This window comes from Oncorhynchus mykiss, chromosome 18 (assembly GCF_057628025.1).
Source record: "Oncorhynchus mykiss isolate SJ-2025 chromosome 18, ASM5762802v1, whole genome shotgun sequence".
Taxonomy (NCBI): Eukaryota; Metazoa; Chordata; class Actinopteri; order Salmoniformes; family Salmonidae; genus Oncorhynchus; species Oncorhynchus mykiss.
In genome coordinates this window covers 51,263,325-51,284,623 of record NC_143039.1, presented here as the reverse complement: position 1 = coordinate 51,284,623, position 21,299 = coordinate 51,263,325, and the positions used below count along the sequence as shown (strand labels likewise).

General features: G+C 44.9%; 1 protein-coding gene across 1 annotated transcript in view; it reads left to right on the top strand.

The window, feature by feature from the left end:
- Nucleotides 1–21,299, top strand: part of LOC110496335 (uncharacterized) — a 67,005-nt gene that overhangs the window by 43,337 nt on the left and 2,369 nt on the right. The window contains exon 1 of the mRNA XM_021572158.3: nucleotides 1–21,299. This exon is cut by the window's left edge and continues 43,337 nt beyond it. Within this exon, the coding sequence (XP_021427833.3) occupies nucleotides 1–21,299 (21,299 nt within the window).

The following is a 21,299-nucleotide window of genomic DNA, read 5'->3' as shown; positions in this document are numbered from 1 at the left end:
GCTGCTTCCACAAGCACTACTGCAGCCCCTACTGCAACCACAACTGAAGCTTCTTCTACAACAACTATAGCACCTATGACAACATCCACTTCAACAACTGCAGCTCCTACTACAACAACTGTAGCTGCTTCCACAACCACTACTGCATTACCTATTGCAACCACGACTGCAGCTTCTTCCACAACCACTACTGAGGCCCTTACTGCAACCACAACTGAACCTTCTTCTACAACAACTACTGCAGCCCTTACTGGAACCACAACTGAAGATTCTTCTAAAACAACTATAGCACCTACGACAACATCCCCTTTGACAACTGCGGCTCCTACAACAACAACTGAAGCTGCTTCCACAAGCACTACTTCAGCCCCTACTGCAACCACAGCTGAAGCTTCTTCTACAACAACTACTGCAGCCCTTACTGGAACCACAACTGAAGCTTCTTCTAAAACAACTATAGCACCTACGACAACCACAACAATCTCCACTTCGACAACTGTAGCTCCAACAATGCCAATCACAACCGAAGGTCCTACTACCATTTTAACTCCTACGACAACCACAAATGTAGCTCCTACAGCAACCACAACAGCAGCTAGTACAACAAATGTTGCTCCAACGATCACTACAACTACAGCAGCACCAACTGTAGGTGCATCCACAACCACTACTGCAGCTCCTATGGCAACAACAACTCTAGCTACAATAGCAAGCACAACAGCGGCTGCTACGACAACCACTGCAGCTTCTATAACATCTACAACAAGCGAAACAGTAACCCCTACGGCAACAACTACAGCTTCTTCTACGACAAAAATTGTAGATCCTGCGACCACCACAAATGATGCAGCTACTACAACAACTACAGCTCCTACAACTCCAACTGTAGCTTCTTCCGCAAGTACAAGTGCAGCCCCTACTGCAACCACAACAGAAGCTTCTTCTACAACAGTTGTAGAAACTACGATGACCACAAAAACATCCCCTACGACAACTGCAGCTCCTACTAAAACCACCGGAGCTCCTACGGCTACTTCAACAGCAGCAGCTCTTACAACAACAACTGAAGCTGCTTCCACAAGCACAAGCACTACTGCAGCCCCTACTGCAACCACAACTGAAGCTTCTTCGACAACAACTATAGCACCTACGACAACATCCCCTTCGACAACTGCAGCTCCTACTACAACTGTAGCTGCTTCCACAACCACTACTGCATTACCTACTGCAACCACGACTACAGCTTCTTCCACAACCACTACTGCAGGCCTTACTGCAACCATAGCTGAAGCTTCTTCTACAACAACTACTGCAGCCCTTACTGGAACCACAACTGAAGCTTCTTCTACAACAACGATATCACCTACGACAACCACAACAATCTCCCCTTCGACAACTGTAGCTCCAACAACAACTGAAGATCCTACTACCATTTTAACTTCTACGACAACAACAACTGTAGCACCTACGACAACATCCCCTTCAACAACTGCAGCTCCTACTACAACAACTGTAGCTGCTTCCACAACAACTACTGCATTACCTATTGCAACCACGACTGCAGCTTCTTCCACAACCACTACAGCAGCCCTTACTGGAACCACAACTGAAGCTTCTTCTATAACAACTATAGCACCTACGACAACCACAACAATCTCCCCTTCGACAACTGTAGCTCCAACAACGGCAATCACAACTGAAGGTCCTACTACCATTTTAACTCCTACGACAAACACAAATGTAGCTCCTACAGCAACCACAACAGCAGCTAGTACAACAAATGTAGCTTCAACAACAACTGAAGGTCCTACTACCATTTTAACTCCAACGACAATCACAACTGTAGCACCAACAGCAACTGTAGCCACTACAACCACAACAACTGCACCAGTTCCTACAACAACAACTGAAGCAGCTTCCACAAGCACTACTGCATCCCCTACTGAAATCACAACTGATGCTTCTTCTACAACAGATATAGCACCTACAACATCTTCGTCCCCTACGAGAACTGCAGCTCCTACTACATCTACCTTAGCTCCTACAGTCACTACAACTGCACCAGCTCCAACAACAACTGAAGCTGCTTCCTCAACCACTATAGCAGCCCCTACTGCAACCAGAAATGAAGATTATTCTACAATAACCACAACAACCTCCCCTACGAGAACTGCAGCTCCTACTACAACAACTGCAATTCCTACAACTCTTGCTCATTCGACCTCTACAACTTCAGCACCCACTACTTTATTCACAACTGCAGGTCCTATTACCATTTTACCTCCTTTGACAACCACAACAACATCCACTACAACAACTGTAGCTCCTTCAATGTCAATCTCAACTGCAGGTCCTACTACCAATTTAACTCCAACGACAACCACAACTGAAGCTCTTACAGACATCACAACTGTAGCTCTTATGACCCCCACAATTGCAGCTTCTACTTCAACAACTGTTGCTCCCACGACAACAACTGCAGCAGCTCCTATAACAACAACTGTAGCTGCTTCCATAAACGCAACAGCAGCACCTACTACGTCAATCACAACTGCAGGTCCTACTAACAATTTAACTCCAACGACAAGCACAACTGAGGCTCCTATAGACATCACTACTGTAGCTCCCTTGAACCCCACAATTGCAACTTCTTCTTCAACAACTGTAGCTCCAACGATCACTACAACTGCAGAAGCTCCTACAACAACAACTGTAGCTGCTTCTACATTTACTATTTCATCCCCTACTGCAACCACAACAGAAGCTCCTTCTACAACAACTGTAGCACCAATGACTTTAGGAACAACAGTCCGAATGACAACTGCAGCTAATTCCTCAACTGTAGCTCCTTCAATGTCAATCTCAACTGCAGGTCCTACTACCAATTTAACTCCAACGACAACCACAACTGAAGCTCTTACAGACATCACAACTGTAGCTCCTATGCCCTCCACAATTGCAACTTCAACTGCAGCATCACCTACAACAACAACTGCAGATGCTTCCACAACCACAGGTGCAGCACTTACTACATCAATCTCAACTGCAGGTCCTACTACCATTTTGACTCCTAAGACAATCACAACTGAAGCTCCTACAGAAATCACAACTGAAGCTCTTATGACCCCCACAATTGCAGCTTCTACTTCAACAACTGTTGCTCCCACGACCACAACTGCTGCAGCTCCTATAACAACAACTGTAGCTGCTTCCATAAACGCAACAGCAGCACCTACTACGTCAATCACAACTGCAGGTCCTACTAACATTTTAACTCCAACGACAAGCACAACTGAGGCTCCTATAGACATCACTACTGTAGCTCCTTTTAACCCCACGATTGCAACTTCTTCTACAACAACTGTAGCTCCAACGATCACTACAACTGCAGAAGCTCCTACAACAACAACTGTAGCTGCTTCTACATTTACTACTGCATCCCCTACTGCAACCACAACAGAAGCTCCTTCTGCAACAACTGTAGCACCAATGACTTTAGGAACAACAGTCCCAACGACAACTGCAGCTAATTCCTCAACTGTAGCTCCTTCAATGCCAATCCCAACTGCAGCTCCTACAACAACAACTCTTGCTCCTACGACCTCTACAACTTCAGCACACACTACTTTATTCACAACTGCAGGTCCTACTACCATTTTACCTCCTTCGACAACCACAACAACATCCACTACAACAACTGTAGCTCCTTCAATGTCAATCTCAACTGCAGGTCCTACTACCAATTTAACTCCAACGACAACCACAACTGAAGCTCTTACAGACATCACAACTGTAGCTCCTATGCCCCCCACAATTGCAACTTCAACTGCAGCATCACCTACAACAACAACTGCAGATGCTTCCACAACCACAGGTGCAGCACTTACTACATCAATCTCAACTGCAGGTCCTACTACCATTTTGACTCCTGAGACAATCACAACTGTAGCTCCTACAGAAATCACAACTGTAGCTCTTATACCCCCCACAATTGCAACTTCAACTACAACTGTAGCATCACCTACAACAACAACTGCAGATGCTTCCACCACCACAAGTGCAGCACCTACTACATCAATCCCAACTGCAGGTCCTACTACCATTTTGACTACTAAGACAATCACAACTGAATCTCCTACAGAAATCACAACTGAAGCTCTTATGACCCCCACAATTGCAGCTTCTACTTCAACAACTGTTGCTCCCACGACCACAACTGCTGCAGCTCCTATAACAACAACTGTAGCTGCTTCCATAAACGCAACAGCAGTACCTACTACGTCAATCACAACTGCAGGTCCTACTAACATTTTAACTCCAACGACAAGCACAACTGAGGCTCCTATAGACATCACTACTGTAGCTCCCTTGAACCCCACAATTGCAACTTCTTCTTCAACAACTGTAGCTCCAACGATCACTACAACTGCAGAAGCTCCTACAACAACAACTGTAGCTGCTTCTACATTTACTACTGCATCCCCTACTGCAACCACAACAGAAGCTCCTTCTACAACAACTGTAGCACCAATGACTTTAGGAACAACAGTCCCAATGACAACTGCAGCTAATTCCTCAACTGTAGCTCCTTCAATGTCAATCTCAACTGCAGGTCCTACTACCAATTTAACTCCAACGACAACCACAACTGAAGCTCCTTCTACAACAACTGTAGCACCAATGACTTTAGGAACAACAGTCCCAATGACAACTGCAGCTAATTCCTCAACTGTAGCTCCTTCAATGCCAATCCCAACTGCAGCTCCTACAACAACAACTCTTGCTCCTACGACCTCTACAACTTCAGCACACACTACTTTATTCACAACTGCAGGTCCTACTACCATTTTACCTCCTTCGACAACCACAACAACATCCACTACAACAACTGTTGCTCCTTCAATGTCAATCTCAACTGCAGGTCCTACTACCATTTTACCTCCTTCGACAACCACAACAACATCCACTACAACAACTGTTGCTCCTTCAATGTCAATCTCAACTGCAGGTCCTACTACCAATTTAACTCCAACGACAACCACAACTGAAGCTCTTACAGACATCACAACTGTAGCTCCTATGCCCCCCACAATTGCAACTTCAACTGCAGCATCACCTACAACAACAACTGCAGATGCTTCCACAACCACAGGTGCAGCACTTACTACATCAATCTCAACTGCAGGTCCTACTACCATTTTGACTCCTGAGACAATCACAACTGAAGCTCCTACAGAAATCACAACTGTAGCTCTTATACCCCCCACAATTGCAACTTCAACTACAACTGTAGCATCACCTACAACAACAACTGCAGATGCTTCCACCACCACAAGTGCAGCACTTACTACATCAATCCCAACTGCAGGTCCTACTACCATTTTGACTACTAAGACAATCACAACTGAAGCTCCTACAGAAATCACAACTGAAGCTCTTATGACCCCCACAATTGCAGCTTCTACTTCAACAACTGTTGCTCCCACGACCACAACTGCAGCAGCTCCTATAACAACAACTGTAGCTGCTTCCATAAACGCAACAGCAGCACCTACTACGTCAATCACAACTGCAGGTCCTACTAACATTTTAACTCCAACGACAAGCACAACTGAGGCTCCTATAGACATCACTACTGTAGCTCCTTTGAACCCCTCAATTGCAACTTCTTCTTCAACAACTGTAGCTCCAACGATCACTACAACTGCAGAAGCTCCTACAACAACAACTGTAGCTGCTTCTACATTTACTACTGCATCCCCTACTGCAACCACAACAGAAGCTCCTTCTACAACAACTGTAGCACCAATGACTTTAGGAACAACAGTCCCAACGACAACTGCTGCTAATTCCTCAACTGTAGCTCCTTCAATGCCAATCCCAACTGCAGCTCCTACAACAACAACTCTTGCTCCTACGACCTCTACAACTTCAGCACACACTACTTTATTCACAACTGCAGGTCCTACTACCATTTTACCTCCTTCGACAACCACAACAACATCCACTACAACAACTGTAGCTCCTTCAATGTCAATCTCAATTGCAGGTCCTACTACCATTTTACCTCCTTCGACAACCACAACAACATCCACTACAACAACTGTAGCTCCTTCAATGTCAATCTCAACTGCAGGTCCTACTACCAATTTAACTCCAACGACAAGCAAAACTGAGGCTCCTATAGACATCACTACTGTAGCTCCCTTGAACCCCACAATTGCAACTTCTTCTTCAACAACTGTAGCTCCAACGATCACTACAACTGCAGAAGCTCCTACAACAACAACTGTAGCTGCATCTACATTTACTACTGCATCCCCTACTGCAACCACAACAGAAGCTCCTTCTACAACAACTGTAGCACCAATGACTTTAGGAACAACAGACCCAATGACAACTGCAGCTAATTCCTCAACTGTAGCTCCTTCAATGTCAATCTCAACTGCAGGTCCTACTACCAATTTAACTCCAACGACAACCACAACTGAAGCTCTTACAGACATCACAACTGTAGCTCATATGCCCCCCACAATTGCAACTTCAACTGCAGCATCACCTACAACAACAACTGCAGATGCTTCCACAACCACAGGTGCAGCACTTACTACATCAATCTCAACTGCAGGTCCTACTACCATTTTGACTCCTAAGACAATCACAACTGAAGCTCCTACAGACATCACAACTGTAGCTCATATGCCCCCCACAATTGCAACTTCAACTGCAGCATCACCTACAACAACAACTGCAGATGCTTCCACAACCACAGGTGCAGCACTTACTACATCAATCTCAACTGCAGGTCCTACTACCATTTTGACTCCTAAGACAATCACAACTGAAGCTCCTACAGAAATCACAACTGAAGCTCTTATGACCCACACAATTGCAGCTTCTACAACTGTTGCTCCCACGACCACAACTGCAGCAGCTCCTATAACAACAACTGTAGCTGCTTCCATAAACGCAACAGCAGCACCTACTACGTCAATCACAACTGCAGGTCCTTCTAACATTTTAACTCCAACGACAAGCAAAACTGAGGCTCCTATAGACATCACTACTGTAGCTCCCTTGAACCCCACAATTGCAACTTCTTCTTCAACAACTGTAGCTCCAACGATCACTACAACTGCAGAAGCTCCTACAACAACAACTGTAGCTGCTTCTACATTTACTATTTCATCCCCTACTGCAACCACAACAGAAGCTCCTTCTACAACAACTGTAGCACCAATGACTTTAGGAACAACAGTCCCAACGACAAATGCAGCTAATTCCTCAACTGTAGCTCCTTCAATGCCAATCCCAACTGCAGCTCCTACAACAACAACTCTTGCTCCTACGACCTCTACAACTTCAGCACACACTACTTTATTCACAACTGCAGGTCCTACTACCATTTTACCTCCTTCGACAACCACAACAACATCCACTACAACAACTGTAGCTCCTTCAATGTCAATCTCAACTGCAGGTCCTACTACCATTTTACCTCCTTCGACAACCACAACAACATCCACTATAACAACTGTTGCTCCTTCAATGTCAATCTCAACTGCAGGTCCTACTACCAATTTAACTCCAACGACAACCACAACTGAAGCTCTTACAGACATCACAACTGTAGCTCCTATGCCCCCCACAATTGCAACTTCAACTGCAGCATCACCTACAACAACAACTGCAGATGCTTCCACAACCACAGGTGCAGCATTTACTACATCAATCTCAACTGCAGGTCCTACTACCATTTTGACTCCTAAGACAATCACAACTGAAGCTCCTACAGAAATCACAACTGTAGCTCTTATACCCCCCACAATTGCAACTTCAACTACAACTGTAGCATCACCTACAACAACAACTGCAGATGCTTCCACCACCACAAGTGCAGGACCTACTACATCAATCCCAACTGCAGGTCCTACTACCATTTTGACTACTAAGACAATCACAACTGAAGCTCCTACAAAAATCACAACTGAAGCTCTTATGACCCCCACAATTGCAGCTTCTACTTCAACAACTGTTGCTCCCACGACCACAACTGCAGCAGCTCCTATAACAACAACTGTAGCTGCTTCCATAAACTCAACAGCAGCACCTACTACGTCAATCACAACTGCAGGTCCTACTAACATTTTAACTCCAACGACAAGCACAACTGAGGCTCCTATAGACATCACTACTGTAGCTCCTTTGAACCCCACAATTGCAACTTCTTCTTCAACAACTGTAGCTCCAACGATCACTACAACTGCAGAAGCTCCTACAACAACAACTGTAGCTGCTTCTACATTTACTACTGCATCCCCTACTGCAACCACAACAGAAGCTCCTTCTACAACAACTGTAGCACCAATGACTTTAGGAACAACAGTCCCAACGACAACTGCAGCTAATTCCTCAACTGTAGCTCCTTCAATGCCAATCCCAACTGCAGCTCCTACAACAACAACTCTTGCTCCTACGACCTCTACAACTTCAGCACACACTACTTTATTCACAACTGCAGGTCCTACTACCATTTTACCTCCTTCGACAACCACAACAACATCCACTACAACAACTGTAGCTCCTTCAATGTCAATCTCAACTGCAGGTCCTACTACCAATTTAACTCCAACGACAACCACAACTGAAGCTCTTACAGACATCACAACTGTAGCTCCTATGCCCCCCACAATTGCAACTTCAACTGCAGCATCACCTACAACAACAACTGCAGATGCTTCCACAACCACAGGTGCAGCACTTACTACATCAATCTCAACTGCAGGTCCTACTACCATTTTGACTCCTGAGACAATCACAACTGAAGCTCCTACAGAAATCACAACTGTAGCTCTTATACCCCCCACAATTGCAACTTCAACTACAACTGTAGCATCACCTACAACAACAACTGCAGATGCTTCCACCACCACAAGTGCAGCACCTACTACATCAATCCCAACTGCAGGTCCTACTACCATTTTGACTACTAAGACAATCACGACTGAATCTCCTACAGAAATCACAACTGAAGCTCTTATGACCCCCACAATTGCAGCTTCTACTTCAACAACTGTTGCTCCCACGACCACAACTGCAGCAGCTCCTATAACAACAACTGTAGCTGCTTCCATAAACGCAACAGCAGCACCTACTACGTCAATCACAACTGCAGGTTCTACTAACATTTTAACTCCAACGACAAGCACAACTGAGGCTCCTATAGACATCACGACTATAGCTCCCTTGAACCCCACAATTGCAACTTCTTCTTCAACAACTGTAGCTCCAACAATCACTACAACTGCAGAAGCTCCTACAACAACAACTGTAGCTGCTTCTACATTTACTACTGCATCCCCTACTGCAACCACAACAGAAGCTCCTTCTGCAACAACTGTAGCACCAATGACTTTAGGAACAACAGTCCCAACGACAACTGCAGCTAATATCACAACTGTAGCTCCTTCAATGCCAATCCCAACTGCAGCTCCTACAACAACAACTCTTGCTCCTACAACCTCTACAACTTCAGCACACACTACTTTCTTCACAACTGCAGGTCCTACTACCATTTTACCTCCTTCGACAACCACAACAACATCCACTACAACAACTGTAGCTCCTTCAATGTCAATCTCAACTGCAGGTCCTACTACCAATTTAACTCCAACCACAACCACAACTGAAGCTCTTACAGACATCACAACTGTAGCTCCTATGCCCCCCACAATTGCAACTTCAACTGCAGCATCACCTACAACAACAACTGCAGATGTTTCCACAACCACAGGTGCAGCACTTACTACATCAATCTCAACTGCAGGTCCTACTACCATTTTGACTCCTGAGACAATCACAACTGTAGCTCCAACAGAAATCACAACTGTAGCTCTTATGACCCCCACAATTGCAGCTTCTACTTCAACAACTGTTGCTCCCACGACCACAACTGCTGCAGCTCCTATAACAACAACTGTAGCTGCTTCCATAAACGCAACAGCAGCACCTACTACGTCAATCACAACTGTAGCTCCAACAGAAATCACAACTGTAGCTCTTATACCCCCCACAATTGCAACTTCAACTACAACTGTAGCATCACCTACAACAACAACTGCAGATGCTTCCACCACCACAAGTGCAGCACCTACTACATCAATCCCAACTGCAGGTCCTACTACCATTTTGACTACTAAGACAATCACAACTGAATCTCCTACAGAAATCACAACTGAAGCTCTTATGACCCCCACAATTGCAGCTTCTACTTCAACAACTGTTGCTCCCACGACCACAACTGCTGCAGCTCCTATAACAACAACTGTAGCTGCTTCCATAAACGCAACAGCAGCACCTACTACGTCAATCACAACTGCAGGTCCTACTAACATTTTAACTCCAACGACAAGCACAACTGAGGCTCCTATAGACATCACTACTGTAGCTCCCTTTAACCCCACAATTGCAACTTTTTCTTCAACAACTGTAGCTCCAACGATCACTACAACTGCAGAAGCTCCTACAACAACAACTGTAGCTGCTTCTACATTTACTACTGCATCCCCTACTGCAACCACAACAGAAGCTCCTTCTACAACAACTGTAGCACCAATGACTTTAGGAACAACAGTTCCAATGACAACTGCAGCTAATTCCTCAACTGTAGCTCCTTCAATGTCAATCTCAACTGCAGGTCCTACTACCAATTTAACTCCAACGACAACCACAACTGAAGCTCTTACAGACATCACAACTGTAGCTCATATGCCCCCCACAATTGCAACTTCAACTGCAGCATCACCTACAACAACAACTGCAGATGCTTCCACAACCACAGGTGCAGCACTTACTACATCAATCTCAACTGCAGGTCCTACTACCATTTTGACTCCTAAGACAATCACAACTGAAGCTCCTACAGAAATCACAACTGAAGCTCTTATGACCCACACAATTGCAGCTTCTACTTCAACAACTGTTGCTCCCACGACCACAACTGCAGCAGCTCCTATAACAACAACTGTAGCTGCTTCCATAAACGCAACAGCAGCACCTACTACGTCAATCACAACTGCAGGTCCTACTAACATTTTAACTCCAACGACAAGCAAAACTGAGGCTCCTATAGACATCACTACTGTAGCTCCCTTGAACCCCACAATTGCAACTTCTTCTTCAACAACTGTAGCTCCAACGATCACTACAACTGCAGAAGCTCCTACAACAACAACTGTAGCTGCTTCTACATTTACTATTTCATCCCCTACTGCAACCACAACAGAAGCTCCTTCTACAACAACTGTAGCACCAATGACTTTAGGAACAACAGTCCCAACGACAACTGCAGCTAATTCCTCAACTGTAGCTCCTTCAATGCCAATCCCAACTGCAGCTCCTACAACAACAACTCTTGCTCCTACGACCTCTACAACTTCAGCACACACTACTTTATTCACAACTGCAGGTCCTACTACCATTTTACCTCCTTCTACAACCACAACAACATCCACTACAACAACTGTTGCTCCTTCAATGTCAATCTCAACTGCAGGTCCTACTACCATTTTACCTCCTTCGACAACCACAACAACATCCACTACAACAACTTTTGCTCCTTCAATGTCAATCTCAACTGCAGGTCCTACTACCAATTTAACTCCAACGACAACCACAACTGAAGCTCTTACAGACATCACAACTGTAGCTCCTATGCCCCCCACAATTGCAACTTCAACTGCAGCATCACCTACAACAACAACTGCAGATGCTTCCACAACCACAGGTGCAGCACTTACTACATCAATCTCAACTGCAGGTCCTACTACCATTTTGACTCCTGAGACAATCACAACTGAAGCTCCTACAGAAATCACAACTGTAGCTCATATGCCCCCCACAATTGCAACTTCAACTGCAGCATCACCTACAACAACAACTGCAGATGCTTCCACCACCACAAGTGCAGCACTTACTACATCAATCCCAACTGCAGGTCCTACTACCATTTTGACTACTAAGACAATCACGACTGAATCTCCTACAGAAATCACAACTGAAGCTCTTATGACCCCCACAATTGCAGCTTCTACTTCAACAACTGTTGCTCCCACGACCACAACTGCTGCAGCTCCTATAACAACAACTGTAGCTGCTTCCATAAACGCAACAGCAGCACCTACTAAGTCAATCACAACTGCAGGTCCTACTAACATTTTAACTCCAACGACAAGCACAACTGAGGCTCCTATAGACATCACTACTGTAGCTCCCTTGAACCCCACAATTGCAACTTCTTCTTCAACAAATGTAGCTCCAACGATCACTACAACTGCAGAAGCTCCTACAACAACAACTGTAGCTGCTTCTACATTTACTACTGCATCCCCTACTGCAACCACAACAGAAGCTCCTTCTACAACAACTGTAGCACCAATGACTTTAGGAACAACAGTCCCAATGACAACTGCAGCTAATTCCTCAACTGTAGCTCCTTCAATGTCAATCTCAACTGCAGGTTCTACTACCAATTTAACTCCAACGACAACCACAACTGAAGCTCTTACAGACATCACAACTGTAGCTCATATGCCCCCCACAATTGCAACTTCAACTGCAGCATCACCTACAACAACAACTGCAGATGCTTCCACCACCACAAGTGCAGCACTTACTACATCAATCCCAACTGCAGGTCCTACTACCATTTTGACTACTAAGACAATCACAACTGAATCTCCTACAGAAATCACAACTGAAGCTCTTATGACCCCCACAATTGCAGCTTCTACTTCAACAACTGTTGCTCCCACGACCACAACTGCTGCAGCTCCTATAACAACAACTGTAGCTGCTTCCATAAACGCAACAGCAGCACCTACTAAGTCAATCACAACTGCAGGTCCTACTAACATTTTAACTCCAACGACAAGCACAACTGAGGCTCCTATAGACATCACTACTGTAGCTCCCTTGAACCCCACAATTGCAACTTCTTCTTCAACAAATGTAGCTCCAACGATCACTACAACTGCAGAAGCTCCTACAACAACAACTGTAGCTGCTTCTACATTTACTACTGCATCCCCTACTGCAACCACAACAGAAGCTCCTTCTACAACAACTGTAGCACCAATGACTTTAGGAACAACAGTCCCAATGACAACTGCAGCTAATTCCTCAACTGTAGCTCCTTCAATGTCAATCTCAACTGCAGGTTCTACTACCAATTTAACTCCAACGACAACCACAACTGAAGCTCTTACAGACATCACAACTGTAGCTCATATGCCCCCCACAATTGCAACTTCAACTGTAGCATCACCTACAACAACAACTGCAGATGCTTCCACCACCACAAGTGCAGCACCTACTACATCAATCTCAACTGCAGGTCCTACTACCATTTTGACTCCTAAGACAATCACAACTGAAGCTCCTACAGAAATCACAAGTGAAGCTCTTATGACCCACACAATTGCAGCTTCTACTTCAACAACTGTTGCTCCCACGACCACAACTGCAGCAGCTCCTATAACAACAACTGTAGCTGCTTCCATAAACGCAACAGCAGCACCTACTACGTCAATTACAACTGCAGGTCCTACTAACATTTTAACTCCAACGACAAGCACAACTGAGGCTCCTATAGACATCACTACTGTAGCTCCCTTGAACCCCACAATTGCAACTTCATCTACAACAACTGTAGCGCCAATGACTTTAGGAACAACAGTCCCAACGACAACTGCAGCTAATTCCTCAACTGTAGCTCCTTCAATGCCAATCCCAACTGCAGCTCCTACAACAACAACTCTTGTTCCTACGACCTCTACAACTTCAGCACACACTACTTTATTCACAACTGCAGGTCCTACTACCATTTTACCTCCTTCGACAACCACAACAACATCCACTACAACAACTGTTGCTCCTTCAATGTCAATCTCAACTGCAGGTCCTACTACCAATTTAACTTCAACGACAACCACAACTGAAGCTCTTACAGACATCACAACTGTAGCTCCTATGCCCCTCACAATTGCAACTTCAACTGCAGCATCACCTACAACAACAACTGCAGATGCTTCCACAACCAAAGGTGCAGCACCTACTACATCAATCACAACTGCAGGTCCTACTACCATTTTGACTCCTAAGACAATCACAACTGAAGCTCCTACAGAAATCACAACTGTAGCTCTTATACCCCCCACAATTGCAACTTCAACTACAACTGTAGCATCACCTACAACAACAACTGCAGATGCTTCCACCACCACAAGTGCAGCACCTACTACATCAATCACAACTGCAGGTCCTACTACCATTTTAACTCCTAAGACAATCACAACTGAAGCTCCTACAGAAATCACAACTGAAGCTCTTATGACCCCCACAATTGCAGCTTCTACTTCAACAACTGTTGCTCCCACGACCACAACTGCAGCAGCTCCTATAACAACAACTGTAGCTGCTTCCATAAACGCAACAGCAGCACCTACTACGTCAATCACAACTGCAGGTCCTACTAACATTTTAACTCCAACGACAAGCACAACTGAGGCTCCTATAGACATCACTACTGTAGCTCCCTTGAACCCCACAATTGCAACTTCTTCTTCAACAACTGTAGCTCCAACGATCACTACAACTGCAGAAGCTCCTACAACAACAACTGTAGCTGCTTCTACATTTACTACTGCATCCCCTACTGCAACCACAACAGAAGCTCCTTCTACAACAACTGTAGCACCAATGACTTTAGGAACAACAGTCCCAATGACAACTGCAGCTAATTCCTCAACTGTAGCTCCTTCAATGTCAATCTCAACTGCAGGTCCTACTACCAATTTAACTCCAACGACAACCACAACTGAAGCTCTTACAGACATCACAACTGTAGCTCCTATGCCCGCCACAATTGCAACTTCAACTGCAGCATCACCTACAACAACAACTGCAGATGCTTCCACAACCACAGGTGCAGCACTTACTACATCAATCTCAACTGCAGGTCCTACTACCATTTCGACTCCTAAGACAATCACAACTGAAGCTCCTACAGAAATCACAAGTGAAGCTCTTATGACCCCCACAATTGCAGCTTCTACTTCAACAACTGTTGCTCCCACGACCACAACTGCAGCAGCTCCTATAACAACAACTGTAGCTGCTTCCATAAACGCAACAGCAGCACCTACTACGTCAATCACAACTGCAGGTCCTACTAACATTTTAACTCCAACGACAAGCACAACTGAGGCTCCTATAGACATCACTACTGTAGCTCCCTTGAACCCCACAATTGCAACTTCTTCTTCAACAACTGTAGCTCCAACGATCACTACAACTGCAGAAGCTCCTACAACAACAACTGTAGCTGCTTCTACATTTACTACTGCATCCCCTACTGCAACCACAACAGAAGCTCCTTCTACAACAACTGTAGCACCAATGACTTTAGGAACAACAGTCCCAATGACAACTGCAGCTAATTCCTCAACTGTAGCTCCTTCAATGTCAATCTCAACTGCAGGTCCTACTACCAATTTAACTCCAACGACAACCACAACTGAAGCTCTGACAGACATCACAACTGTAGCTCCTATGCCCCCCACAATTGCAACTTCAACTGCAGCATCACCTACAACAACAACTGCAGATGCTTCCACAACCACAGGTGCAGCACTTACTACATCAATCTCAACTGCAGGTCCTACTACCATTTTGACTCCTAAGACAATCACAACTGAAGCTCCTACAGAAATCACAACTGAAGCTCTTATGACCCACACAATTGCAGCTTCTACTTCAACAACTGTTGCTCCCACGACCACAACTGCAGCAGCTCCTATAACAACAACTGTAGCTGCTTCCATAAACGCAACAGCAGCACCTACTACGTCAATCACAACTGCAGGTCCTACTAACATTTTAACTCCAACGACAAGCACAACTGAGGCTCCTATAGACATCACTACTGTAGCTCCCTTGAACCCCACAATTGCAACTTCATCTACAACAACTGTAGCACCAATGACTTTAGGAACAACAGTCCCAACGACAACTGCAGCTAATTCCTCAACTGTAGCTCCTTCAATGCCAATCCCAACTGCAGCTCCTACAACAACAACTCTTGCTCCTACGACCTCTACAACTTCAGCACACACTACTTTATTCACAACTGCAGGTCCTACTACCATTTTACCTCCTTCGACAACCACAACAACATCCACTACAACAACTGTTGCTCCTTCAATGTCAATCTCAACTGCAGGTCCTACTACCAATTTAACTCCAACGACAACCACAACTGAAGCTCTTACAGACATCACAACTGTAGCTCCTATGCCCCTCACAATTGCAACTTCAACTGCAGCATCACCTACAACAACAACTGCAGATGCTTCCACAACCAAAGGTGCAGCACCTACTACATCAATCACAACTGCAGGTCCTGCTACCATTTTAACTCCTAAGACAATCACAACTGAAGCTCCTACAGAAATCACAACTGTAGCTCTTATACCCCCCACAATTGCAACTTCAACTACAACTGTAGCATCACCTACAACAACAACTGCAGATGCTTCCACCACCACAAGTGCAGCACCTACTACATCAATCCCAACTGCAGGTCCTACTACCATTTTGACTACTAAGACAATCACAACTGAATCTCCTACAGAAATCACAACTAAAGCTCTTATGACCCCCACAATTGCAGCTTCTACTTCAACAACTGTTGATCACACGATCACAACTGCAGCAGCTCCTATAACAACAACTGTAGCTGCTTCCATAAACGCAACAGCAGCACCTACTACGTCAATCACAACTGCAGGTCCTACTAACATTTTAACTCCAACGACAAGCACAACTGAGGCTCCTATAGACATCACTACTGTAGCTCCCTTGAACCCCACAATTGCAACTTCTTCTTCAACAACTGTAGCTCCAACGATCACTACAACTGCAGAAGCTCCTACAACAACAACTGTAGCTGCTTCTACATTTACTACTGCATCCCCTACTGCAACCACAACAGAAGCTCCTTCTACAACAACTGTAGCACCAATGACTTTAGGAACAACAGTCCCAACGACAACTGCAGCTAATTCCTCAACTGTAGCTCCTTCAATGTCAATCTCAACTGCAGGTCCTACTACCAATTTAACTCCAACGACAACCACAACTGAAGCTCTGACAGACATCACAACTGTAGCTCCTATGCCCCCCACAATTGCAACTTCAACTGCAGCATCACCTACAACAACAACTGCAGATGCTTCCACAACCACAGGTGCAGCACTTACTACATCAATCTCAACTGCAGGTCCTACTACCATTTTGACTCCTAAGACAATCACAACTGAAGCTCCTACAGAAATCACAACTGAAGCTCTTATGACCCACACAATTGCAGCTTCTACTTCAACAACTGTTGCTCCCACGACCACAACTGCAGCAGCTCCTATAACAACAACTGTAGCTGCTTCCATAAACGCAACAGCAGCACCTACTACGTCAATCACAACTGCAGGTCCTACTAACATTTTAACTCCAACGACAAGAACAACTGAGGCTCCTATAGACATCACTACTGTAGCTCCCTTGAACCCCACAATTGCAACTTCATCTACAACAACTGTAGCACCAATGACTTTAGGAACAACAGTCCCAACGACAACTGCAGCTAATTCCTCAAATGTAGCTCCTTCAATGCCAATCCCAACTGCAGCTCCTACAACAACAACTCTTGCTCCTACGACCTCTACAACTTCAGCACACACTACTTTATTCACAACTGCAGGTCCTACTACCATTTTACCTCCTTCGACAACCACAACAACATCCACTACAACAACTGTTGCTCCTTCAATGTCAATCTCAACTGCAGGTCCTACTACCATTTTAACTCCTAAGACAATCACAACTGAAGCTCCTACAGAAATCACAACTGTAGCTCTTATACCCCCCACAATTGCAACTTCAACTACAACTGTAGCATCACCTACAACAACAACTGCAGATGCTTCCACCACCACAAGTGCAGCACCTACTACATCAATCTCAACTGCAGGTCCTACTACCAATTTAACTCCAACGACAACCACAACTGAAGCTCTTACAGACATCACAACTGTAGCTCCTATGCCCCCCACAATTGCAACTTCAACTGCAGCTTCACCTACAACAACAACTGCAGATGCTTCCACAACCACAGGTCTTGAAGCACTTACTACATCAATAACAACTGCAGGTCCTACTACCATTTTGACTCCTAAGACAATCACAACTGAATCTCCTACAGAAATCACAACTGTAGCTCTTATGATCCCCACAATTGCAACTTCTACTTCAACAACTGTTGCTTCCACGACCACAACTGCAGCAGCTCCTATAACAACAACTGTAGCTGATTCCATAAACGCAACAGCAGTACCTACTACGTCAATCACAACTGCAGGTCCTACTAACATTTTAACTCCAATGACAAGCACAACTGAGGCTCCTATAGACATCACTACTGTAGATCCTTTGAACCCCACAATTGCAACTTCTTCTTCAACAACTGTAGCTTCAACGATCACTACAACTGAGGAAGCTCCTATAACAACAACTGTAGCTGCTTCTACAATTACTACTGCATCCCCTACTGCAACCACAACAGAAGCTCCTTCTACAACAACTGTAGCACCAATGACTTTAGGAACAACAGTCCCAATGACAACTGCAGCTAATTCCTCCACTGTAGCTCCTTCAATGCCAATCACAACTGCAGGTCCTACAGAAATCACAACTGTAGCTCTTATGACCCCCACAATTGCAGTTTCTACTTCAGCAACTGTAGCTACCACGACCACTACAACGGCAGAAACCCCTACAACAACAACTGTAGCTGCTTCCACAACCACTAATGCATCCCCTACTGCAACCACAACTGAAGCTCTCTCTACAAAAACTGTAGCACCAACGACATCAGCAACAACAGTCCCTACGACAACTGCAGCTAATACCTCAACTGTAGCTCCTTCAATGCCAATCACAACTGCAGCTCCTACAACAACAACTATTGCTGCTATAACCTCTACAACTTCAGAACCCACTACGTCATTCACAAATGCAGGTCCTACTACAATTTTACCCCCTTCAACAACCACAACTGTATCACCTACGACAACCACAGCAACATCCACTAGAACAACTGTAGCTCCTACAATGTCAATCCAAACTGCAGCTCCTACAACAACAACTCTTGCTTCTACAACCTCTACAACTTCAGCACCCACTACTTCATTCACAACTGCAGGTCCTACTACCATTTTACCTCCTTCGACAACCACAACAACATCCACTACAACAACTGTAGCTCCCACAATGTCAATCTCAACTGCAGGTCCTACTACCAATTTAACTCCAACGATAACCACAACTGAAGCTCTTACAGACATCACAACTGGAGCTCATATGCCCCCCACAATTGCAACTTCAACTGTAGCATCACCTATAACAACAACTGCAGATGCTTCCACAACCACAGGTGCAGCGCCTACTACGTCAATCACAACTGCAGGTCCTACTAACATTTTAACTCCAACGACAACTACAACAACATCCACTACAACAACTGTAGCTCCTACAATGTCAATCTCAACTGCAGGTCCTACTACCAAATTAACTCCAACGACAACCACAACTGAAGCTCCTACAGACCTCACAACTGTAGCTCCTATGCCCCCCACAATTGCAACTTCAACTACAACTGTTGAATCACCTACAACAACAACTGCAGATGCTTCCACAACAACAAGTGCAGCACCTACTACATCAATCCCAACTGCAGGTCCAACTACCATTTTAAATCCTAAGACAATCATAACTGAAGCTCCTACAGAAATCAGAACTGTAGCTCTTATGACCCCTACAATTGCAGCTTCTACTTCAACAACTGTAGCTCCAATGACCACTAAAACTGCATCAGCTCATATAACAACAACTGTAGCTGCTTCCATAAACACAACAGCAGCACCTACTACGTCAATCACAACTGTAGCTCTTATGACCCCCACAATTGCAGTTTCTACTTCAACAACTGTAGCTACCACGACCACTACAACTGCAGAAGCCCCTAAAACAACAACTGTAGCTGCTTCCACAACCATTAATGCATCCCCTACTGCAACCACAACTGAAGCTCTCTCTACAACAACTGTAGCACCAACGACATCAGCAACAACATTCCTAACGACAACTGCAGCTAATACCTCAACTGTAGCTTCTTCAATGCCAATCCCAACTGCAGCTCCTACAACAACAACTCTTGCTCCTACAACCTCTACAACTTCAGCACCCACTACGTCATTCACAACAGCAGGTCCTACTACCATTTTGCCTCCTTCGACAACCACAACTGTATCACCTACGACAACCACAACAACATCCACTACAACAACTGTAGCTCCTACAATGTCAATCTCAACTGCAGGTCCTACTATCAATCTAACTCCAACGACAACCACAACTGAAGCTCCTACAGACATCACAAGTGTAGCTCCTATGCCCCCCACAATTGCAACTCCAACTACAACTGTAGCATCACCTACAACAACAACTGCAGACGCTTCCACAACCACAGGTGCAGCTTCTACTACATCAATCACAACTGCAGGTCCTACTACCATTTTGACTACTAAGACAATCACAACTGAAGCTCCTACAGAAATCACAACTGCAGCTCTTATGACCCCCACAATGACCCCCACAATTGCAGCCTCTACTTCAACAACTGTTGATCCCACGACCACAACTGCAGCAGCTCCTATAACAACAATTGTAGCTGCTTCCACAAACAAAACAGCAGCACCTACTACGTCAATCACAACTGCAGGTCCTACTAACATTTTACCTCCTTCGACAACCACAACTGTATCGCCTACGACAACCACAACAGCATCCACTTCAACAACTGTAGCTCCAACAATGTCAATTTCAACTGCAGGTCCTACTACCATTTTACCTCCTACGACAACCACAACTGAAGCTAATACAGAAATCACAACTGTAGCTCCTACAACACCAATCACAACTGCAGGTCCTAAAACCATATTAATGACAACCGCCACTGCAACTTCTATTACAACTACAAATGCAGGTCCTTCAACCTCCACAACTGCAGCGCCTATTACAACTAGAACAGCAGCTCCTACAAGTGCAACCACAATTGCACTTCCTACCTCGACAACCACAACTGCAACATTTACTTCAACTTCTACGGCTTCAGTGGCATCAACTAG